A 26,076-nucleotide genomic window follows, 5' to 3' on the forward strand; every position below is an offset into this window, starting at 1 on the left:
TAAAAATATGCTTCCATAGTAATACAGATTTTTCATTCAGACATGGCATTTACATGCTGATTTTTTTCCCTGGATTTGGTGCCCACCAACCAATGGAAGTTACTTAGTGGTACTCAGTGGAAAGAAATACACTTGCCACACAGCTCCACATAGGAGTGTGTCGCTCCCCCTCTTCGTGGAGGAACGACACTAAACCCTGCCTAGGCTTCATATCCGAGTCACGGCACCATTATGTCGCTCCCCGTCTTTGTGGAGGAACGACACAGGACCCTGCGTTGTTCTTTTGTCTGCTCGGCCCTCCCCGGGTTTGCTGCTGGTTCTTCCCGGGTTGGCTACCGTCCCTTCCACCTCTGTGGAAGGGCGGTTCCCCCTGCCACCTTCCCCACTTCCGCGGGGGAGCGGCACACCGCCGGCCGGCTCTCTCGGGGGCTGCACAGGTGTTCCTTCAGATAGATGTTCCTCGTGCATGTTGTCTCTCTCCTGCTTTATAGTCCTCTTCACCAATCCCAACTCTGCTACCCACACGCCGAGTACGCTGCTCTCCTCCAATCAGGAGCAGGTCCTGCTGTTTATTGGTTGAACTGGAGGCAGCTGTGTAGAAGCTGTTTCCTCCTCTCCCAGCGCCATATTGTGGGAGAGCAGATGCATAGAATAAGTCTTAATTTCAGTAACAGTCTAGTCTGAGTTGCTCCCCACAGAGTGTGTTATGAAGGCTGTGCTTGGATTAACTGGAGCATGACAGTAATGCTTTTTTAGCTCCTTAGATTTCCTTCTGGAGCCTGTTTTTAAGCAATATGGTATCTTTTTGATTCTTAACTCACATCTCTGTGAAGTAAGCAAACCTTAGTACTGTTGCTTAGAACTGGAGGCAACAGCGACTGGTGTTTTGGCACAGTGGGTTAAGATGCCACCTGTAATACCAGCATCTGATATCAGAATGCCCATTCAAGTCCTGATCCACCTTCCTTCTAATGCTCCTGAAAAGGCAGCAGATAATGGCCCAGTTGCTTGCTCCCCTGAGGCTTCAGCCCGGCCAAGCCTTTGGCATTGCAGTGATTTGGTGAGTGGACCAACAGATAGAAGATATCTCTCTCTTTCTGCCCTTCAAATGAATGAGAATAAATCTCAAAACAAACAAACAAAAAATTGGTGGCAATGAGCAGGTACAATCACACACAGAAGGTGAACTGAGATCTTTGAAAGACTCAAGCCATTTAGTGTCCATTTGTTTATTATCTATATCCTACCTATTTCTGAAAGGTTTTTGTGTTGCTTGCAACCATGGATACATATCAAACAAGACAATAAAATAGAATAAAGCAGTTGAATGGAGGGAAGGGAAGATGGATTTGAGGGAGAAATTAGACTGATGATTAATGTGGCAGTTGAAAAGATTAGTAGAGGTGATGATGTGTCTATGGCTCAAGTATTGGCAAAGGGAAAAAACTGCATGAGGTTGTTTCAGTCATAGATACAACTGGCCATGCAAAGTTCACTGTACATAATTGCATTTTTAAAGGGTTTGCTTTGCCTTACTCTAAGAATCTCCAGCAAGATGGAGAATCTTTGTCTTGGGGTTCTGGGTGGTTCCACTATCATTCTTCTGTTGTATAAACTGATATAGGGTCCTTTACATGATTCTAGGTACTTACTTCCTTGGTCTCAAAATCAAATGAGGGGATTTTGTTTTGTTTTGTTTTTTGTCTAGCTCAGTTCACCGGTGCCACTTCTCTCTGCCTGAAGCAGGATGATAAGGAAGGAGTAGGACTAGTTGGTAGGGCAGATAGAGGGGTCTGCCCCAACCCTCTTCTTTATGACCATTTATTGTGCCCTGGGAGGCAGTTCCCAGAAACCAGCCTAACACAGGTGCCACTCCCAGGTGCGTAGGTAGCATGACATCAGATATTTATATGTGGAATACTCATATAGTGGAATAGACACTTAAGAAATTAGGGCTTCGTGGAAGGAAGGAAGAATTAGGTCCCCAGAGTACTCTGGGGAAATTTTCCAGATTCTCTTTGTAACTAGCACCCGGAAAAATTTTTTTTTTTTTGACAGGCAGAGTGGACAGTGAGAGAGAGAAACAGAGAGAAAGATCTTCCTTTTGCCATTGGTTCACCCTCCAATGGCCGCCGCGGCCGGTGCGCTGTGTCCGGCGCACCGCGCTGATCCGATGGCAGGAGCCAGGTGCTTCTCCTGGTCTCCCATGGGATGCAGGGCCCAAGGACTTGGGCCATCCTCCACTGCACTCCCGGGCCACAGCAGAGAGCTGGCCTGGAAGAGGGGCAACCGGGACAGAATCCGGCGTCCTGACCGGGACTAGAACCCGGTGTGCCGGCGCCGTAAGGCAGAGGATTAGCCTAGTGATCCGCGGCGCCGGCCTAGCACCAGGAAATTTTAACGGTAGCAGACTCCGTTTTGATTCCTGTGGTAGAGCTGAGACCACTGCTAGGGAAATAATACTAATTATGTTTATTGAGGCAGAAGAGCCTACTGTTTAAGACCAAGATTCTAGAGCAAGAATGCTGAAGTTTGAATCCCAGTTCTGTTAACTGAGTGATGTCTGAGAAGTTACTTAGTGTCTGCTTTATAATACAGATGAGAATTCTGTATTATGAAGATAATAATAGAATCTATTTATAGGATTGTCGTTAGAATTAAATGATTAGGGCTTGAAAAAATTCTTACAATATCCCCTTGACAATGAAGTAAGTGAAATCATTTTTTTGAGCATTAAAAATGGATTGGAGGAAATCTTATCATCTAGATCCTTAGTCAAGAAATGGAAATATGTTGGTGACAAAAAAGAGCAAAATCATCCAATATCTCTGGGATTATAGAATATACAGTTATAATCAATTTGTGTGGGTTGTGAATGATAGGACATAATATATTTTCTGACAATTCTGAGAACTAAATAAGATATAAATGTGTGTTGAAGGATAAGTCTCAATTTCTGACTGAACATCTGGTAAACTGGCAAATATTCAAGGCAGATTCAAACCATAAGATCTTAGTCAATAGGATTTTAAAATGTGTTTTTTATGGTACTATGGTTTCTTACTGGTTACATTCATAGAACAGGTTTTACTGTAGTGACCTGAGGAGAGGTTTATACGTGTTTGTTTTCTATTTGACATTTTGCCAGGGTAGGGAAGGAAATTATTTTTGAAACAACTTAATTATATTAACTAAAGGGTAATCTTTTCCACCTTTAAACATTCATCTAATGAATATTTATTGAGTGTCTAGTAAGTATAGAAGTAGTGTACCTTGTTTTGTAAATGTGTATTTTTATTGTAGTAAAAAATGCATCCAGGCAACTGTATACACATCATAGGGGTGAAGTTTGATGAATTATCACCAAATAAACACACCCATGTAGCCCTCTGTCCATGTCAAGAAACCGAAGAGTATCAGCAACTCCAGAAGCATCTTTATGTCCCTGTTCAGTCATTCCTTTCCGCTCTTACCCAAAACGTTACCACTATCCTGAAATCAGACTGCTAAGGCCATAGGTTAATTTTTCTGGTTTTTGTAAGTGTTCATTTATGTATTTGAAATATAGAGTGTATGTGTGTGTGTATTTGGTTTTACTCCTCCAATGCCCACAACAACCAGGACTGGGCCAAACCAAAGCCAGGAGCCTCAAAATCCATCTGTGTCTTCCACATGGGAGGCAGGAACCCAAGTACTCAGGCCATCCTCCACTGTTTCCCAGGAGCATTAGCAAGGAGCTGGATAAGAAGCACAGAGTAGCTGGGAGTTGAACCAGGCACTCCAAGCATCTCAAGTGGTGGATGTATCTGCTGTGCCACAATGCCCAACCAATTAAAAAAATAATTTAAAAAATTATGTAAGGGATGGGTGCTGTGGTGCAGCCAGTTAAAGCCCAGGCCTGCGGCACCAGCATCCGATATGGGCACCTGTTCAAGTCCTGGCTTCTCTACTTCGATCCAGCTCCCTGCTAATGCACCTGGGAAAGCAGTAGAAGATGGCCCAAGTACCTGGGCCCCTGCGCCCATGTGGGAGACCTGGAAGAAGCTCCTGACTCCTGGCTTTGGATTGACTCAGCTCTGGCTGTTGCAGCTATTTGGGGAGTGAAACAGCAAATGGAAGACCTCTTTCTCTGTCTCTACCTCTTTCTGTAACTCTGTCTTTCAAATAAATAAAGTAAATCTTTTAAAACATTATGTAAATGTAGTCAGGGGTCTAGCTTTTTTCATCAAGATTGTTTGCTAGAATTACACATGTTGTGGCTTGTAGCAGAAGTTTATTCTTTAACATTTCCATCTTAGTATTCCGTTATACAAATATACCATAATGTATTGAGACTTTCTACTCTTGATTAATATGTCATTTATTGTTAAATATGACTGTTAAAAATAATACTTCTGTGAATCTCCTTACATGCAATGCCTTTTAGTGCATATACAAGGTACTTCAGAAAGCTTGTTGAGAATGGAGTTAAAAAATAGTAGGCATTTTCCTTAAACATTTTCAGGATCCTTCATATATATGCAGTTCTGTTGTATATGTGCTCAGGAGTAGAACTGCTGGGTCATAGGGATGCCCATGGTAAGCTTCGCCAGAAACTGTAAAAATGCTCTTACCGTTTCACACTACCAGAAACAGCGTCTTAGAGGTTCCAATTGTTCCACGTCCTTGCCAACACTTGGTTTTGTGATTCAGTGGATTTATAGTAGTATCTCATTGTAGTTTGAATTTTCATTTCCTGATTACTAGTGAAATTCATCTTTTCATGTCTTCAGTGGCCATTTTGTTATCTGTGCTTATATGTGTGTGGGGGAGGGGGTCTGTGTATAAATGTGGTGAATGGGGTGGCTGTGTGTGAAGTGATTGTTCACATCTTTCTGCCAATGTTAAGAACTGAGTTTTATTTACCATTTTGATCCCTGTTCATACTTTCTTGTATCTGTGCTTCCATGTGGAATCATTTCTCATGGTCCTTAACTACCTTTAATGTCTGCTTTAGAGCAGATGTGTTAGTGACAAATCCTCTCTCCTTATTTTTTGTCTTGCCCAAAAATGTCCTTCTTTTACCGTCATCTTTTGGTATAACAGTCTGCGTTAGAGAGATCACATACTTCTCACCTTGAGGGAGTCACTCCTTTGGTCTTCTGGCTTCCGTTAAGTCTGTTGAGATGCTGCTGTCTGCTGTTGTTATTATTGCTACTTTGAAGTTAACCAGTTTGTTTCTACTTTTTAAGACTTTTCTTTGACCTTGGTTTTCATCAGTTTTAACATGGTATGCTTAGATGTGGTTTTCGTCCCTTTTATCCTACTTGGGGTTTGTAGCAGTTCCTAAAACTATGGCTTGATATTTTGGCAGTTTGGGAAAGTTCTCAACATTTCTCTCTTCAAATATTGCTTCTTCTGATCCACCCCCAACACACACACACAAATACACACACACACACACATTTTCACTTTCCTGTAAGTCTCGAGCTTTTTGTTTCTCCATCAGTATTTTCTCCAAGCCTTTCAGTTACTGCTAATTATCTTTATAGCTGTGCCTAATCTGCTATTAAACCCGTCTGTTGATTTCTCAATTATAAATGATGCTATTTTTCAGTTCTAAAATTTTCATTTGAGTTTTTAAAATAGTTTCCAGTCTCTGATAAATTACTTATATTGTAATATAATTTCATTAACATATGAAAAGTTTTTGAGTCCATGTCAGAAATCTGTGTCTCCTATAGATCTGTTTTTATTATCTATTATTATTTTTTCATTGTGGTCATTTTAAAAAATTTCATTGTTGGCATGCCATATTATTTTTACATTAATAACACATATTTGAATGAAGAAAAGTAGAGGTTATTTGAGCCTCAGAATGAGTTGTCTCTCCAGGAAGATTTTATTTTGTTTATGGCAGGCAGCTGGACTAGATGCAGCTCAACTTGATTCAGTCACAATTTGATTTGGGTGCAATCTGTGCTTAAGTCTTTGTGTGGACTTAATCTATTTCAGTCACTGTTACCCCTAGTGTCCTTTGCGTTGCCACCAGGAAACCTTGGTTTATGCCAGGGTCTTTATGGAACCTGAATGTCAATATTTGCTCCCACACCTACTAGCTTTGAGAAACTGCTGAAAGTTATGGTTTTTTTAACTTTTATTTAATGAATATAAATTTCCAAAGTACAGAATATGGATTACAATGGCTTCCCCCCCATAACGTCCCTCCAACCCGCAACCCTCCCCTTATCCACTCCCTCTCCCCTTCCATTCACATCAAGATTCATTTTCTATTCTCTTTATATACAGAAGATCAGTTTAGCATACATTAAGTAAAGATTTCAACAATTTGCTCCCACACAGAAACATAAAGTGAAAAATACTGTTTGAGTACTAGTTTTAGCATTAAATCTCAATGTACAGCACACTAAGGACAAAGATCCTACATGAGGAGTAAGTGCACAGTGACTCCTGTTGTTGACTTAACAAATTGACACTCTTGTTTATGGCATCAGTAATCACCCTAGGCTCTTGTCATGAGCTGCCAAGGCTATGGAAGCCCCCTGAGTTCACTGACTCTGATCATTTTTAGACAAGGCCATGGTCAAAGTGGAAGTTCTCTCCTCCCTTCAGAGAAAGGTACCTCCTTCTTTGATGACCCGTTCTTTCCACGGGGATCTCGTGGAGATCTTTCATTTAGGTTTTTTTTTCCCCCAGAGTGTCTTGGCTTTCCATGCCTGAAATAGTCTCATGGGCATTTCAACCGGATCCGCATGCCTTAAGGGCTGATTATGAGGCCAGAGTGCTGTTAGGACACTTGCCATTCTATGGGTCTGCTGTGTATCTCACTTCCCATGTTGGATCATTCTCTCCCTTTTTGATTCTATCAGCTAGTATTTGCAGACACTATTATGTTAAGATTATTAGTCCCTTAGTACCTGCTTATATTTGGGCACATTTCTTGAGAGACAGAAAAACATCTTTAGAATTTTCTCTGGGAACATTTCTTCTTTCTGAGATCTTAGCCCCAGGAGTACTCACTGCTGCCGTAGCTCTCTGATACTTTTGAACAAATGTTTGTATCCAGTTGTTCTTGGTAGAAATATTGGACCAAAACAAGCTAATCTGCCATAGCCAGCATGGAAATTGTTTTTTGCTTTTTCATGCTTTTATTAAGGGAATTAAAAAATATTGAGAAAACAGAATTACCCTTATTTTCATCTTAAGTGCTCATTGATGACTTTGGATAAGGCTCATATTATATTATATAATATTATTAGTCTATGCAGATATGACTTTTGAATTCTGGAAAACATTTTGGTATATCAAAAGACAATACAAAATCTATTATGAGTTTGGTTCATTGCTAAGAACCAAAAGCAACCGAGGAAGATATACAAACTGCCAATAAGCACCAGAAAATATTCTGGAAATTATTAGTCACCATAGAAATGCATGCAAATAAATATCACAACACACAACTTTACACCCATTTGAATGCTAGAATCAAGAAATTTATATAATAACAAATGTTGATGAGAATAGGGAGTAATTGGAATCCTCATATGCTGTTGGTGGGAGTATAAAATGCTGCAGCTGCTTTGGAAATCAGGTAAAAATAGAGTTATCATGTGTCTCAGCAACTCCACTCTTATAAACCTAAGAGAAAAGAACAGTATGTTTACACAAAAGCTTGTACACAAATGTTCATAGCAGAACTATTTACAATAACCAAAAGGTAGACACAACTTAAATGGTCATCAACTGATGACTGGGTAAGCAGAGTCTTGTATATCCATACAATGAAATATTATCTGGCCATAGAAATGAATTAATAAAGGACTATATGCTATAACATAGATGAACCTTATATTATCTCATTCATCTTAAAGTCCAGAATAGGGAAATCTGCAGATATGGAAGGTAGATTAATGGTCACATAAGGCTGTGTGCATATTGAGGGTGGAGGGGTAATAGCTATAGAATACAGTGTTTTGTTTTGAGGTGATGAAAATGTACTAAAATTAATTGTGGTGATGGTTGCACATATCTGTGAATATTATAAAAACATTTAATTATTTACTTTAAATGTACTTGAATTAGATCTCAATAAAAGTGTTAAGAAAGCTAAAAGCACTATTTGTACTAGCACCTGGGAGGAACCGGGAGCGGATATGGATGTAAGCTGAAGGTGATAATGATCTCTCTTGTTCTCAACCTCTTCATCAGTATTTTGCTGGCCAACTGTCAGAGCCAAGGGTAGAAATTGAAGTTGAATCACACTGGGTACTAGAGTAAGTATTCAAAACTAACTCCAAGGAGTAATCTGTGGAATTGAGCAAGGCCAGTTACTGACTGGCCAGGAAGACCTGACACTGCCAAGATAATTGGGATAACTCCTGATTGGTCCCCATGTCCTGAAGCAGTGCTTAGCTTTCATAGTTACTCTTGTCATCAGAGAATACTGCATTGTTCATATATGAAGATTCTTTAAGAAGTTCATGGAATGTCGCTCCCCCTCTTCGTGGAGGAACGACACAGGACCCTGCGCTGTTCTTTCGTCTGCTCGGCCCTCCCCGGGTTTGCTGCTGGTTCTTCCCGGGTTGGCTACTATCCCTTCCACCTCCGTGGAAGGGCAGTTCCCCCTGGCCGCATTCCCCACTTCCGCAGGGGAGCGGCACACCGCCGGCCGGTTCTCTCGGGGGCTGCACGGGTTCCCTTAGATGTTCCCCATAGATGTTCCCGGTGCATGCCGTTTCTCTCCTCCTTTATAGTCCTCCTCCGCCAATCCCAACTCGGCTGAGTACGCTGCTCTCCAATCAGGAGCAAGTCCTACAGTTAATTGGTTGAACTGGAGGCAGCTGTGCGGAAGCTGCTCACTTCTCTCCCAGCGCCATATTGTGGGAGAGCAGATGCATAGAATAAGTCCTAATTCGAGTAACTTAGTCTAGTCCGGATTGCTCCCCACAGATCCCCCTTTCTTTTTATTTTTTAGCGTTGATACGCGCCTGTCTTCGGTGTCCCGCGGCACACACTCTGCTCTACTTGCTAGAGTTGCCACAGGCTCTTACAAGTCCTATCAATCAGGAAAACCGAATCCGGGTCCTCTCTTCGCCATTGTGAGGAGGTTTTTAGGCGCTGATGCATGCCTGTGTTCGGTGCCCTGCAGCGCATGCTCTGCTCTGCCCGCAGGGGCTTACAAAACCTATCAGGCAAACCGAATCCAAGCCTTCTCATTGCCTTATTGTGGGGGAGACTTATTAGTGTTGGTTCGTGCCTATCTTCGGTGACCTGCAGCTCATACTCTGGTCGAGCTTTGCTGGCGCTTACCGCCTTAAATCAGGCAGACCGAATCCAAGCCTCCTAATTGTTGCATTGTGGGGAAGCTTTACTGATGTTAATTCGTGCCTGTCTTCGGTGACCTGCGGCTAGCCGCCCAGGTGCTCATCGCCTCACTAATCGGGCAGACCGAATCCAAGCCTTCTAATTGGCATGTTGAGGGGAGGCCTTATTTTTCTCTATTTCTCTATCTCCAGGCATTCCTACCTCTCCCATTTCACTTCTATCTTCCAGCATTCCTATTTTTCTTTTACTTCACTTCCAAACTTCTGTTTCTCTTATCCCCGCAGCTTCCCGGCACCTCGCCCCGCCGGCGGGTTCCCGGCTCTGCGCCGCTTCAGCCCGCGCGCCTCTCTCATCTGCGCAGCTTCCTGGCTTTGCGCGGCTCGGCTTCGCGCGCTCCGCGGTCTCCATGCTTAACCCTTTTGCGTCTGAACCACGGCCTACGCCAGCGTTCCCTATCTATTCACGCCCCGTGCTCTCTCTGCACGCGGCGGCTTCCGCGAGTAACACAGCGTAGCTTGCGTCTCCGCCACTAGGATTCAATCTAAGTTCCCCGGGCTAGCCTGGCGAATTCAACCCAGCGTACGTCTCCGCCCCACGATTTGGCTTCCCGTCCTTTGCTCCCCGGGCTAATCAGACGGATCCCAATCTGGCTTACGTCTCAGCTTCTGGTTTCAACTTTTCGCCCCCTATTCCCGGGCTAACCTGAGAACCCCAAAGTGGCTTTCGTTTCCGCCTTGGCCTGCCCCCCGCGGCTTCAATTTCCCTAACAGTTTTCTCTACCCGGTATGTTTCCCCAAGCTTTCCTCCAACGATATTCCTCCCTCATTTCTCCTGGCCTCTCCCCACAGTCCACGTCCGAGTCTGTTTGTTCTAGCTTTCACTTTCGCTTTCGACCTTAGAGATTTCTCCCAGCTTCCCCCCGTAGTCCGTATCCGAGTCTATGCCTAGGCTTTCAATAGCTTCTTCCGGCTCCTTTTTCGTCCGGCTTTTCCCTAGGCTGTTTGCTAGTCTCTCCGATATTTTCCCTAGTTCTTCCCGTTTCTTCCCTCTTCTTCCCTCCTAGGTTTCCTATCCGTCCTAGGTTTCCTATCCGAGTCACGGCACCATTATGTCGCTCCCCCTCTTCGTGGAGGAACGACACAGGACCCTGCGCTGTTCTTTCGTCTGCTCGGCCCTCCCCGGGTTTGCTGCTGGTTCTTCCCGGGTTGGCTACTATCCCTTCCACCTCCGTGGAAGGGCAGTTCCCCCTGGCCGCATTCCCCACTTCCGCAGGGGAGCGGCACACCGCCGGCCGGTTCTCTCGGGGGCTGCACGGGTTCCCTTAGATGTTCCCCATAGATGTTCCCGGTGCATGCCGTTTCTCTCCTCCTTTATAGTCCTCCTCCGCCAATCCCAACTCGGCTGAGTACGCTGCTCTCCAATCAGGAGCAAGTCCTACAGTTAATTGGTTGAACTGGAGGCAGCTGTGCGGAAGCTGCTCACTTCTCTCCCAGCGCCATATTGTGGGAGAGCAGATGCATAGAATAAGTCCTAATTCGAGTAACTTAGTCTAGTCCGGATTGCTCCCCACAATGGAACATGCCTATTATGAGAAAACTATGCATGAATTTCAGTTTTATTTTGCACCAAAATAAATTTATCTTTTAATTGCATTTTCCTACAAACTTTTTGAAGTATTCTTGTATCTCCATGTTTTGAAGCCTTCTCATTTACCTCAAGAAGCATTTTTAGGGTACAGACTTAAATCTCAAAGAGTTTTTCTAATTTGGATCCTACTTCTCAGAAAATTTTGGAAATAGGTGCAACTTTGTGATTGAGAAAGGCATATGGAGAATAGATGAATTTGCATAGGAAGCCCATAACCCCAGGAGTCACCATGGTAAGAGGCTTTAAACATTCTCTTTGTTTGCACCAATCACGTCTGTGGCAATATTCCTCATTCAATGGTGAAAAAGGGCAATTCATAGTTCTTTTTTATTAATTTATTCATTATAAATATATTGATTACTTTCTTTGTGCCATTCATTGTGCTAGGTACTAGTAGTACTTAGAGCAGTACTTCTCAAACTTTAATGTGCATACAAATCCCCTGGAAAATACAACTTCCAATTCAGTGGGCCTGGGGTAGGGCAGTTCTAACAAACCCCACCAGTGCCAAAGCGGCTGGTCCTTGGGTTGTGCTGAGTAGCAAGAGTTTAAAGATATGTTTGGTTGTAGTGAGACGAAGGTGAAGAGCCCTAGCTAAGACATAGGTTTCTAAAGAGGATGATCTGGGATGATAATGTCAGAAGCTGCTAAAGGAAGTGCAAGAGTATATTTCTCGAGAAATACAAGTTTTATTTTGTCCATTTTTTTGAGACATCTATGGGCTGTCTGGGAAGAGTAATCTGGTAGGCCCTGGGATAAAAGGAGAAAATGAAATCATTATTCCTGAGTGGGAAGAGAAAGATGTGCCTCTGTAGGCACTGCAAGGTGGCTGCCATGAAAAGTGAGAGGATAATTAGAAAAAAATAACATGATCACGACTACACTGAGAGTTGCAAGAAGCTGGGAATGAACAACATCAAATGTTGTAGAGATGAAGGAAAACCAAAGTCAGAATGCAGAATTCAAGGAGTTGAGGATTAGGAAGTGTTTGTTAGAGGATCGAAAGACATCAGAGTGAGTAGTAAATCAAAGTAAGTGCAGGGTAAGGAAAAGACTTCTTTCTCTTTTCTGCTTCCTTCCTTCCCTCCTGCCTTTTTCCCCTTTCTGTTTCTTTCTTCCTTTTTCTACCTCCTTTCTACCTTAATTATTACACAAATTTTCCAGCCTACAAAATGATTGAAAATATATGAAAATGAACTTACATCTATCCATCATGAAAATCATGTGTGCTCTTGCCAGCAAAATATATTGTTTTAGATGCAGCTGACTTAGAGCAGATTCATACACTCAGGTAAAAGAGCCAAAAATGAGGAAGATGGTGAAAATTAATTTTTAAAAGACTTATTTATTTATTTGAATGCAGAGTGACACAGAGAGAAGGAGAGACAGAGAAAGAGATATTCTATCCTCTGATTCACTTCCAAATGCCTGCAACAGCTGAGGCTGGTCCAGGCCAAAGCCAGGAGCCAGTGACTCCGTCTGAGAAATCTGGTTAAAATAGCAATTTTCAGGAGCTTACTGTGCTAACTTCCTGTAATTTCCCTAGACCACTATAATCTGTATCATTTTAGGTTGCCTCAGTTTCCCCCTTGAAGTCATTCACTAATTTTTTAAAAATATTTATTATTTGAAAGTCAGAGCTACAGAGAGAGAAAGAGAGTAACAGAGAGAGAGAGAGAAAGAGAACTTCCATCCATTGGTTCACTCCCCAGATTGCCACAATGGCCAGGAGACAGGAGCTTCATTCAGGTCTTCCCACATAGATGGCAGGGGCCCAAACACTTGAACCACCTTCCATTGCTTTTCCCAGGCTATTAGCAGGGAGCTGGATTGGAAGTGGAGCAGCCAGGACTCAAACCAGCGCTCATGTGGGAGGCCAGCTTTGCAGGCAACGGCTTAACCCCCTGCACCACAATGCTCGCCCCATTCACTAATTTTTTAGAAAAGTCCATTCTACCCACCCAAGTATTTCCCAAGTTCAGACATTTTACTGAAGATTCAGACTGCAGAGCATCCTTTTTAGCTTTACCTGAAGTGATGTCTCACCTTCTAATAAAAGATGAAAACAGCAAAATGTACCCCCACCCAACACACACATCTAGGAAATGAGAATAGGATTATTAGGAGATGTGAAACTTCTGTGAAGTACCACTTAAACAGGCAGGGTTGGTAACTGATCCACTTTTGTGTTGACAATGGGAAAATAAGTTTGAGAAGGGGTATCAGGAAACTTTAATTCTGAATAAACAGGCATTTGCATGAGCATCATTCTGGTCATTAGATAACAGCTTAATTCTAGCGGTTGAAATGTATACTGAAGCATTTTATACAGGCCCCATTTCTGTCTGTGGCATTTTGCAGTGAGTACCCAACAGTTGGACTGATGAGATTGAATTCAGGTAATTTCTCTGCATTTTCAGAAGACTTCTATGTTTGATTACTACTAAGCACCAGTTGGATGATAGTTGCCTAGCTCTCTTGATAGAAAAAGATGTGATTTGGAAACAGTTGGCTAATAGAAGAAAAATGGATAGATACTGGAAAAATTTTGGGGTTTATGTTATTATAAAAGGCAATAAATATATAAATACTATACATATATTACTACACAATTTATACTAATGATATTTATTTAATGATATTTATTTAACTCATGTTATACATTTAAGTATCTTATTATTTTTTATCACTTGGAGAAAATATAAGGACTAAAAGAAAAAGGCTCAGTTCTGGATCCTTAGGGAGTGATAACTTGTAAGTATACCGCTAATATGTTCTGGTTTAGAAAGATCTACTAAATAGCCTCTTAAAAAAATATAACTCAATCCGGTTACTTCTCAGTCTACTCCGGTGGTGGTGTTTCTATCTTTTAAATTTGATGACTATGCACCGTACTTTCTAGTGACTGATACCAATAATTTAGGTCAGTGCCAAAAGAGTATGAGAAAAGTTGATAATTTGAGTAACACTAAGCAAATAAATACCAAATTGTCAGATATGCTCACCAAATATAGGTGGTTTTTCCATTGATTCAGAACTTAAATAAGAAGAAAACCTCTTTTATTCACATGCATTTTATATTACACATTTAGGTAGAGACAGTTATGTTATGTGGACAGAATTACATGAAATCGCATTTTAAGAAGTGGACATGGATAAAGCTGCAATAATCAAGACAGTGTAGTATTGGCAAAGGAGTAGATTAGTGGAACAGAATACAGAGCTCAGAATAGATTCACAAAAATATAGTCAGCTGATCTTTGACAAAGAAGCAGAGGAAATACAGTGCAGAAATAGATGGTGCTAGAACAACTAAATATCTCCATGCAAAAAAAATAAAATGTACCAAAATGTTCTTCAGTAGGTAAATAAACAAATAAACTGTGATACATCTAGGTACTGGGATATTACTTGAAACTAAAAAGAAATGAGCTATCAAATGCGTATTTTAAGTGAAAGAAAGTTAACGAAGATCCTACATACTGTGTGATTCCTATTAGATGACATCCTGGATAAGGTGAAACTGTGGAGACAGTCAGTGGTTGCCAGGGGTTAAGGAGGATGGATAAATAGGAAGAACATAGAGGATTTTTAGGGCAGTGAAAAAGTGATATTCATATGATATATGCCATATCATACACTTGTCCAAACCCATAGAATGTTACCCATCAGGCATGAACCTTAATGTAAAATATAGACTTAGGTGATAATGTGTCAGTGAAGGACATTAGGTGATTATGATGTGTCAGTGCAGATTCAACTATTGTAACAAATATGGCACTCCACTGTGGGATGTTGATACTGGGGGAGGCTATGTATGTGTGGGATCTGGGTACATCTCTACCTTCTGCTCAATCTGGCTGTAAGCTTAAAGCTGCTCTAAAAATAAAGTATATTAAAAGAAATAAACATACTTGAAGATAATTGTAAAAAAGAAGCAGGCATGAGAGGTATATCTTTTCAGTTTTATGAATGGGAAAGCAGAACTGAGTGTAAATTGGTGAAGCAAGAGTAGAAGTAGACTCTTAGTTCTTAATTCAAAGCTCTGCCTCCCATCCATCCTTGTGCCAGTATGTGAAAGTGTTGGCAGCCTGCAGTAGGTGGTTATATTTTAGTTTCAACCACACAGTCTGTGCTCATGGATTGGCAGCATATTTGTTAGATAATAGAACTCAAGACCAACAATATTGTGCTCTGGAACCTATTACTATGCTCAGTTTAAATGAGCCACAAACTGCTACTGTTTTTATGTGGATAAATGTATTAGTTGTAAGTAATTTTTAAGAAATTTAAACCATAGAGTTGAGACTTCTTCAAATACTATGGCCTTTTGGTTCAAGACAGATGGACTGTTAGTAACCGGTTCTCATTTCTTCCACCCTCTGCAGAATTTAAGAATGCAACCAAAGTTAACATTCTAGTCAATAAGTAAGTTTTAAAGATCCCGCAGATAGAGGGTAAATAATGATAAATTTAGTATTTAGTACATTTTCTTTGTGTATACACTGCTGGTAATTGTTGATGGACATCAAGAGAAAATATTGGGCATGGTCAGTCTTGACTGCCTTGGAGCTTATATGCCAGTGGAGGAAACAAAACTTACCATGGGAAGAACTCTATGTATTCAACAGACCAAGACGGAATCGGGAATGTGTTTTAGTTTGAGTTGCCCCTGAAGCAGATCCTAAAAGAAGGATTTGAGTGCATATATTTTGAGGGAAGGTTTAGGAAGCATAGGAAAAAAGAAGAGGCAGAGAAGAGAGGGCAGCCAACAAAGGGAGCATTGTTAGACAACTATCAAAGTATGCAACTAGAAGTTAATCCTATGAGGAAACACTGGAGAATGGTCTAGAACACATGCCTCAGAGGTTCTACCCAAGGGATGGGGGAGCTAAGATACTTATTAGGTCTGGGTTTGGGATATTGAGGGATCTCCTAGGGTTATTAATTCCCCAGCAGTTGGGTCTGGTAGGTCCCTGGGCAGAGCTGCCTTCCCTTAGTTCTGGATAAAGTCCTCAGGCACATTAGGTATATATGGACTGCTGGAAGTCAGCCTGTGTATGTAAAACTGTAGGGTTCAAAGACTATGTGTGGGGCCCTGACAGAGTATGCTGCAATAGGATTCCTGGTGGAGGTGAGACTTGACAGTGCTCTTTCTCTTCTCTCCCCAGGCTTCTTAATGACCCTATCCCTGCTGTCCATTGTGTACGGAGCCTTGCGCTGCAACATCCTAGCCATCAAAATCAAATATGATGAGTACGAGGTCAAAGTGAAGCCTCTGGCCTATGTCTGTATCTTCCTCTGGAGGAGCTTTGAGATTGCTACTCGAGTCACAGTCCTGGTCCTCTTTACCTCTGTTCTGAAGACCTGGGTGGTGGCCGTCATACTCCTCAACTTCTTCAGCTTCTTCTTGTACCCCTGGATCCTCTTCTGGTGCAGTGGCTCCCCATTCCCTGAGAACATAGAGAAGGCGCTCAGTCGTGTGGGCACCACTATTGTGCTCTGCTTCCTGACTTTACTGTATACTGGTATCAACATGTTCTGCTGGTCTGCTGTACAGCTGAAAATCGACAACCCTGAGCTCATCAGCAAGTCTCAGAATTGGTACCGGCTACTGGTGTACTACATGATGAGATTCATTGAGAATGCCACCCTCCTCCTCCTGTGGTATTTTTTCAAGACCGACATCTACATGTATGTGTGTGCGCCTCTGTTGGTTCTGCAGCTCCTCGTTGGGTACTGCACAGCCATTCTTTTCATGCTCGTGTTCTATCAGTTCTTCCATCCTTGCAAAAAGCTCTTTTCCTCTAGTGTTTCTGAGAGCTTTGTGGCATGGATCAGGTGTGTCTGCTGGGCCTGCCGTCGGCAGAAACCCCCTGAGCCAGTAGGAAAGTCAGACACAACGTCATCTAGTAACAGGCGTGAGACACCTTCTAGCAGTAAAGTAAGTCTTGAGCCCAGTCAGATGTTGGAAGCTGATGATCTCTGCTCTGCTTAATGTGACCTGAGGTCTCTCAGGGCACAGGCATATTGTTTTCTGGGTTGATACCTGTTATTCATAGAAGTAATGAGACCTACACAGGGAGCAAGGCAGGAAGTCAGCTGTCAACTCCTTGTGAGCTGCTGCTCTTTATAGAGCTTTTGGGTATGTGGGAACTATGGGGAGAGGCCAGGAAAACTTCTGAGTGTTGAAGAGGCAGCCCAGGGCACCACAGTTCCCAGGTTAGACTCTGTTTTTCCAGGCATTACTGGCCTTTTTACTGATAAGACACCCCTGAAGTCTGTATTGGGAAGGTTAGATACATCAGGTAGAAAAAGAAGAGCTTTCCCTTGTTTTCTGGATTGTGTCTGGGTAGCCTGACGATTTATCTTCTCTGAGCATAGTTTTTACCCAAAAGCTGTACTAATAACCAGAGGTTACTGGGGTTTTTCTGTCAGCAACATTATTATTCCTGTTCAGGGAGTACTGTTCAGGTTTGAGTTTTGAATAAATGTTCCATTTTCATGTCATTAGGGCTTTTTGTACATAGCCAACTCTAGCCACCCTGCAATGCAGAGCCTAGATTTCGAAACTTTTTTTCCCCTAGGATCCATGACTGTAAAATTTAATTCGGAACTTGGTTATAAAACCTCCATATTTTGAAGAATTTCTAGATGGGGGTGGGGGCGAGTTGTTGAAACATCCGCATGATGGAGGCTTGTGTAAGTAGAATACTTAATTTTCAGGATGGTGGAAGATAATTTGCAAGAAGGTGGGCTTAAGCCTCACCAAGATTGAGTGCTGTTGGGTGATTCTCAGAAATTTCTATTAGCGTTAAATAGGAAAGAAGAAAATAAGACTCAGAGTCTCCATCCCTGCCTCCTCACTCCTTACCTGCTAGGTGAGTTTTAGACAGAAGTTGCCTTGGTTAACTTGTATTTTTCTGAAAACGCCACAGAAATATTTCACCCAGTGAGGCATGCGGGTATATGGGCATTTGGATTTTCAGTATTTGAAGAAAAATGACTTTCCTCACTACCACCCTTAGTTACAGATTGATTTCAGAAACTTTTCTTTAAAGTATAGAAGAGATAAAATGAACAGAAATTTTTTACCTTTCATTGAATATATTTTGATTTGGCATACTTGTGAGTTAATGTGAACTAACTAGATTTCCAATTTTACCCTCCTATACTTTTTTATCTTCTGTGGCATTTCTCCTTCACTCTGCAATGCTGTTTATTTCATGAAAGAGAATTGGATAGAATACCCTCAATTGTCTTAGAAATAAATGCCTGGATCCAGTGCTAATATTTCTACAATTAAAATCTTGACAACAAAATACCTAGAAAGAGTTGACCATAAAAATAATACCAGTTGAGAATAAGGATTAGAGTAAAATCTGAACAATCTACAAAGGGGCCACTCTTACCAAATGGAGTAGGGATTCACTTCCCTGACCATAGTAGTCCACAAAACTTTTTTTTGAATGGATTTCACAGTTATAGTTTTCCTTTGCAATTCTTCATGGTGTCAAATTTATTAGTGATTTCATACACAGAAATGAGTGTGCAATTTGGTAATCAATTTCCATTATATATTAAGGGGTCAATGAAGTAGTAAATGTTCTTTCACAGGGCATACATATTGTTTACTCTTTTTATACAGTTCCATAGAAATATATCAATAAATGCCTAAACTATAGAGCATCAATTTTACTTTTATGAGATATTTTTCTCATTTTAAATTCTCTTGGTTTATCTGTATTTGTGGTTTGATTTTGAGAACAAGTCCAGGAAACAGATCCTTTTTTGGTTTATTATTAACCAAGTAAGAATAAAACTTAAGATTGTCTTTGTTCTCCCTGTTAGCACACCATCTACCACTTGCCCATTTTAATAGGCCTCAATAAACTATGCGCTTATATAATCAAAAGAATACTTCATACAATGTGTACTTCCATGGGCATGTTGTGCATAGGTAGATGCACATTTATAATACACAACACAACCCTTGAAATACATACCAACTGTGAATAACAGAAAGCTAAGCTATTCAAGCATCCTCTTGTGGTTAGTTCCCAAATAATGATTAGAACACTAAGGTCATTCCTAAGTCATTCCAAGTGTGTGTTTGTATCAAACCAGTTCGTGGTGTTCATTGACACCAGATATTTTCCAGCTCTTTTGTGAGATAGACATTCTCACCTTGAAGCTTTACAATGGCTGATGTTAGAGGTGAAGGTGCCCTTTATCCACCTGAAATGTCTGCAAGCCATGCCTTGGGATTCAGAGGTCCACTGGCCTGTCACTGGCTGTGCTTGCTCGGAATTAGACAGGGATGGAGAGGCTGGTGTTTCCCAGTCTTGGAAGCCTGTCTCAAAAACCATTAGAAAATCTTAGCTTATAAATACATTTGAAATCACTTTAATTCAGAGATCTGTATTGACCCAAACCAAGCTAACAGTGATTTCTGTGAGACTCACAAAGCCCAGTTAACACATTTATAAGGACAGAGGCTCCATAACCAAATTGAATGTTTTGTCAGTTTTAACCTTTGATTTCCAGGTACCTCAGCTTTGGGGATATGCATGGCCATTCACTTAGGGGGACAGAAATCACTGCTATTTTTTTCTGCATGGTGAAAATATAAGTTATGGTGAACTGAGAATTTTTATTTTTATATTATTTATGTTAATATCTCTGAAATGGCAGACTTACAGTTCACACTGTGGGGCTGTGTTGTCCAAAACACATAAGCAAACCAGAAAATGTCTTCATGTGTTGGGAATTAAAAATGTGTCTTTCAGTTGTAATTTCAGTTTGTAAAACTCTAAATGCTTTGTCTTTAAATCTCATGCCATAATTCGTCAGGACAGTTGTTGCAACTGAATCACTGTCATTTGGCTGGATAGGGATGAAGTATTTCCTAAAAATATACCAAAATAAGATCACCAAACTTGTTCGACTTTCTCTTGTCAATACTGGAGACATCCCACTATAGCGATTGGGATCTCCCTGTCCAGCCCTTTGGGTTACTTAATTCCTTTATGCTTTCATTTGCTCACCTACTAAATTTCGATGCTATACCTGCCCAGCCTACCTCACAAGGTTGTCAGAAAAATCAAATTAAATTGTAACTGTGAAGATGCTTTGAAAATACTTCTAAAGTGCCATGCACATTTAAAGAGTTGTTATAGTTATTCAAATCCATAAGCAGGTTGTTATTTTTTTACTGTTTGAAGGAAATAAGAAGTGCCATCCACAGTGAGTGTCTTGAGTGGGCCTTTAGCCTTCTGAACAAGTGTTCTTTCATTTACCACCAGTTACTCACAGAAATTATCACCAAAATGTATGGCATATGGAGCAAAACGACCCGCTGAGTCTGAGAAAAAGCTTCTGGAGGCAAATGAATTTATCATTTTGGTATCATCTTTCATAAAGGATGTAGCAGCATCTTTTGATATTTATGTTACGACATGAATGCCTAATTCAAGGCACTGAATGTAAGTTTAATCTTTTCAGTCTTGCAAATGGGAAAATAAGCATTAGACTCCATCATCAAATACAGCATTTCCCTGGAAGCCACCTTACAGCATTAGTGCCATGGTTAAGAGTGTATATGCCAGTATTTCTCAGCCGATACATTGTGGATGTGAACTTTTGTGGACTGTTTCTCTGCAGTCATTGATGCAAATATTTTGTTTCTTCATTTAATAAATTAATTTTTCAATTTCTCCTTGTATTTCATTTCTTATACAGTATTTACATGGCTTTTGTACTCGGTGACTGTTTTAAAAACAAATTTGAAAGTGGTTTGGCTTTGATAATTATAGTCTTACAACCTCACCTGGAAATTCCTTATGTAGGATGAAAAATTTGAGAGTGCTGGGATTCAGCAATAGTCTATCTAAACTCCTCTGATTGTTTTAAAATCATTTACTCTCTGAAAGCTGCACTGCAGGATACTGTAAGATTCTGTTTGGTTATCTAACAGCTGCTATGTGTGATACAGAAAAAAAAAAGAAGTGATATACATCTCTTCAAGACAAACATAAATGGTACACTGATTCAGTGACTCACCAAAAGGTGGCTTGATGCTAAAATAAACAAATAATCAAATATAAATGACAGATCCTAATTGAAAAGAATATATCAATCATGAAAGGAAACATTTTAGAGCATGAGCTAGACATGGACAGTTTCAGAAACTAACCTTTGCTTCTGAAGGTGACTTTGCAATTTACAAAGACTTAGCTATAGGATAAATCTTTTTTATATTTTTTAAAGAATTATTTTATTTATTTTGGAAAGACAGAGGAGTTACAGAGAGAAGTAGAGCCAGAGAGAGAGAGAGGTCTTCCATTCCACTGGTCACAAATGACTGCAACGACCAGAGCTGAGTAGATCTGAAGCCAGGAGCCAGGAGCTCTTGCAGGTCTCCCACGTGGGTGCAGGGGCCCATGGACTTGGGCCATCTTCTACTGCTTTCCCAGGTCATAGCAGAGAGCTGGATCAGAAGTGGAGCAGCTGGGACTAGAACCGGTGTCCATATGGGATGCCGGTGCTGCAGGCTGGGGCTTTAACCTGCTGTGCCACAGCATCGGCCCCAGATAAATCTTTTTTAAAAAAATAAAAACAGATGGGGTTGGCTGTGATGGTGTAGCAGGTAAATCCTGCTGAAGAAGCTTCTGGCTTCAGATCAGCACAGCTCCAGCTGTTGCAACTGTCTGGGGAGTTAAACAGCTGATGGAAGACCTCTCTCTCTCTCTGTCTCTCTGCCTCCGCCTCTCTCTAGCTCTGCCTTTCAAATAAAATAAATAAATCTTAAAAAATAATAACAGCTTTATTGAGGTGTGATTGGTATATCGAAAACTGCACATTCTTAATGTATACAATTTGATGAGTATGGACATATGCATATACACATGAAAACATCACCACAATCAAGGTAATAGACATACCCATTACCTCTAAAAGCTTTCTTGTTCTTCTCTGTTTTCTTTTTCCATAAAAACACAACATGAGATCTACTGTCAAGATTTTAAGTTCACAATACAGTACCACCAACTATAGGCACTTTCTGTATTTTACAACAGATCTCTAGAACTTCCCTAGCATCACAGAAACTTTGTACACTTTGAACAACTCCCACTTCCCCTTCCCCCCAGCCCCTGTCAAATGCCATTCTATTCTCTCATGAGTTTTACTATTTTAGATAATTCATATGGGTGGAATAATGCTGGATTTGCCCCTCTGGGTCTAGCTTATTTCACTTATCATAATGTTCTCCACGTCCATTCATGGATAGAAATGGAAGCATTTCCTTCTTTATTTAGGGATGAATAATCCATTATATTAATATACTACATTTTCTTTACCCATTTCATCTGTCAGTAGACATTTATATTATTGTCATATCTTGGCTTTTGTGAACAATCGTACAATGAACAGGGGGAGTACACATGTCTTTTTGAGATCCTGAGTTTAATTCTTTTACCTAACTACCCAGATGTGGGGAGCAACTCGGACTAGACTAAGTTACTGGAATTAAGACTTATTCTATGCATCTGCTCTCCCACAATATGGCGCTGGGAGAGGAGTAAACAACTTTTACACAGCTGCCTCCAGTTCGACCAATAACCTGCAGGAGCTGATCCTGCTCCTGACTGGAGGAGAGCAGCGTGCTCGGCATGTGGGTAGCAGAGTTGGGATTGGTGGAAGAGGACTATAAAGGAGGAGAGAGACAACATGCACGAAGAACATCTAAAAGGAACACCTGAGGAACATCTGAGCAGCCCCCGAGAGAGCCGGCTGGCGGTGTGCCACTCCCCCGCGGAAGTGGGGAAAGTGGCAGGGGGAACCGCCCTTCCACGGAGGTGGAAGGATCGGCAGCCAACCCGGGAAGGACCAGCAGCAAACCCGGGAAGGGCCGAGCAGACGAAAGAACAGCGCAGGGTCCTGTGTTGTTCCTCCACGAAGAGGGAGAGCAACACCCATACATAAGATTACTAGATCTGATGCTAGTTCTGCTTTTACTTTTTTGAGGAGCCTGTATACTGTTTCTCATAGTAGTGGCTGCAGCATTTTACATTCCCACCAATAGGGTATGAATGTTAAAATTTCTGCACATCCTCGCCAATACTTATCTTTGCATTTTTGATAGTAGCCATCCTAACAGATATGAAGTTATATCTCATTGTGGTTTTGATTTTCATTTCCCTGATTATTAGTGATGGTGAGCACCTTTTAATGTACTTGTTGGCCATTTGTAAGTCTTCAGAGAAGTGTCTATTCCAGTTCTTTGCCCATATTTTAGTTGAGGTGTCTTTTTTTTTTTTTTTTTTGCTTTTAAGTTACAGAAATTCTTGATATATTTTGAGAATAACCCTTTGTCAGATATATAGATTGCAAATATTTTCCCTCATTGTTTCTTTTCATTCTGTTGGTTGTTTCCTTTTTCTATGCAGAGGCTTTTTAAAAAAATCAATTAATTAATTTATTTGAAAGGCAGAGTTACAGAGGCAGAGAGAGAGAGAGAGGGAGGTCTTCCATCCGCTGGTTCACTCCCCAGATGGCTACAACAGCTGGAGCTGGGCCGATCCAAAGCCAGAAGCCAAGGGCATCTTCTGGGTTTCCCATGTGGGTGCAGGGGCCCAAGGACTTGGGCCATCTTCTACTGCTTTCCCTGCTTTTTAGCAGGGAACTGGATTGGAAGTGAAGCAGCCCGGACTCGAAGTGACCCCCATATGGGATGGTGGCACCACAGGTAGTGGCTTTACCTGCTATGCCACAGCACTGGCCCCATAGAGGCTTTTAAAAGAGTTCTCTTGGTGTTAGGAAAAACGAATGTCAACAATTATACATTCAAGCAGGACAATCTACATTTACTTTCGCTGATGTTTGTAAATGTTTTATTTAGAAATAATTTCAAACTATTAGAAGAGCCTCAAGAATGATATAAGGAATTTCTTAATACCCTTCACTCTGAACTTTTTTTTAATTTGACTGGCAGAGTTAGTGAGAGAGAGAGACAGAGAAAGGTCTTCCCTCCGTTGGTTCACCCCCCAAATGGCCTCCATGGCCGGCGCACTGTGCCTAGGAGCCAGGTGCTTCTTCCTACTTTCCCATGCGGGTGCAGGGGCCCAAGCACTTGGGCCATCCTCCACTGCCCTCCTGGGCCACAGCAGAGAGTTGGACTGGAAGAAGAGCAACTGGGACTAGAACCCGGCGCCCATATGGGATGCCGGCGCCTCAGGCGGAGGATTAACCTAGTGAGCCATGGCGCCGGCCCCCTCACTTTCTCTTATGAATTGAGATTTTTGTGGCAGGCATTAAGCTCCTTTATTCCTAAATACTTCAGTGTATTTTTCCTAATAAAGATAGTCTCTCATATAGCCACAGTACAATTATCAATTTCAGGAAATTTAGCATTACTACAAAACTAATATCTAATCTAGCATCCATGTTCCATGTAACACTATGTCAATCACTTCATTTGTTTTCACAAGCCTTCCTCAACCATGTGAAGCAACTCCATTCTCTTCTGTGAGATTCTCTTTATTAAAATCAACAAGTAAGATTTAACTTCCCTATGAATGCTTAGAAAACTACAGCAGACTTTGCAATGTTATGTGAAGAAAACACACATGATATCAGAATTGGCTAATAATTTAAAGCCATAATTCTGATCTTTTTTTGCAAACTGGATAATTCTATTTTATGGATATCCATTTTAGAACTCAGGTGTTTGCCATGTAATATGTGTGCCAGTAATGCCCTCCCCTCCCCTCCCCCACAGTAAGAGCTCTGTTTTACAGTGTTTGGGCCGAGCTTATAGATTAGCAATGAGGTTAGGGGTGTAGATGTTCTGCTATGACCATATTGCTAGAGGTGCCCCCCTTCCAAGAGACTGTGCTTGCTATGAAAATTTTTCCAACTGCGGAAGAGCTCAGAAATTGCAACTATACGTTGTGGATGAATAAATAGCATTGAATGCCTTCTCTTTTTCAAGGGAAGACACATCACAAGCAGCCAAGATTTGTATAAAGCTGGAAATTCAAAACTGTTCCCAGTCCCTTCTTCGCCAGCACACAAACCCTGTCCCTCTAGGCCCCTAACTTACTAAACAGGTGTGTTTGCTGCAGAAGCCTGCTCTTGAGAATGCCTTCATTTCTGACTACCCTCTGCAAGGTTGATTCTCTGGAAATTGTCAGGCCAAGAAGGTCTAAGACAGTGTTGGTTTAGGCAGGCTTTCAAAGCCAGAGCATCTTCAAGGAGTGGACAGCAGCGTACATTAAGTACCTCTCCGCAGCAGGTGATCAGAAAACCACCCTCCCTGTCTCCCATCCTGAATTACTTTTCTGTCTCTGAATGATGAGTTTCTGATTGAAACCTGATTAGCCTGCTTCCTAGAGCCCTGGAAATTCTATCCTTCATTGACATCTGCATTATGCATACTGTTTTAATTTCTTATCAGTTTGCTTCCTATCTTAATTACCTAAATTCTACAGTTAATGAGACAGGCTTTCAGGAGTGATAGCACTCGAAAAACAAAATAGGATTTAAAAATACTGTTTTGGAATGGTGCAACAAGATCATCCCCCACCACCACCATCCAAGCAGAGAGGAGAATGATTCCCTGATGTCACCTAAGGAAAGTGATCTTAAATGGAGTAGCAGAATTACTTCAAACAATGGTGTCCAGCTGTAAGGCTGCAGACAAAGAATGAGAGTATCACCCTCCTCTCCTCCAACCACAGATATCTGGAACTCACTCCTTCAGTTATTTCTCAAAGTAATTGGAATACTGTTGACAGGAGTGATTAGAAGTGTTACTGTAGGCTGGCACCGCAGCTCACTTGGCTAATCCTCCACCTGCGGCGCCGGCACCCCGGGTTCTAGTCCCAGTTGGGGCACCAGATTCTGTCCCGGTTGCCCCTCTTCTAGTCCAGCTCTCTGCTGTGGCCCGGGAAGGCAGTAGAGGATGGCCCAAGTACTTGGGCCCTGCACCTGCATGGGAGACCAGGAGGAAGCACCTGGCTCCTGGCTTCAGATCGGCGCAGCACGGCAGCCATCTGGGGGGTAAACCAACGGAAGGAAGACCTTTCTCTCTGTCTTTCTCAC

General features: G+C 41.6%; 1 protein-coding gene across 1 annotated transcript in view; it reads left to right on the plus strand.

Annotated features, from left to right (window-relative positions):
- XK (X-linked Kx blood group antigen, Kell and VPS13A binding protein) overlaps positions 1–20,687 on the plus strand; it is a 58,165-nt gene extending 37,478 nt beyond the window's left edge. The window contains exon 3 of the mRNA XM_002719830.5: positions 16,143–20,687. Within this exon, the coding sequence (XP_002719876.1) occupies positions 16,143–16,969 (827 nt within the window). The 3' untranslated portion in view covers positions 16,970–20,687. The remainder of the gene's footprint in view (positions 1–16,142) is intronic.
- Positions 20,688–26,076: the final 5,389 nt, after the last annotated feature.

This window comes from Oryctolagus cuniculus, chromosome X (assembly GCF_964237555.1).
Source record: "Oryctolagus cuniculus chromosome X, mOryCun1.1, whole genome shotgun sequence".
In the NCBI taxonomy this organism is placed as follows: domain Eukaryota; kingdom Metazoa; phylum Chordata; class Mammalia; order Lagomorpha; family Leporidae; genus Oryctolagus; species Oryctolagus cuniculus.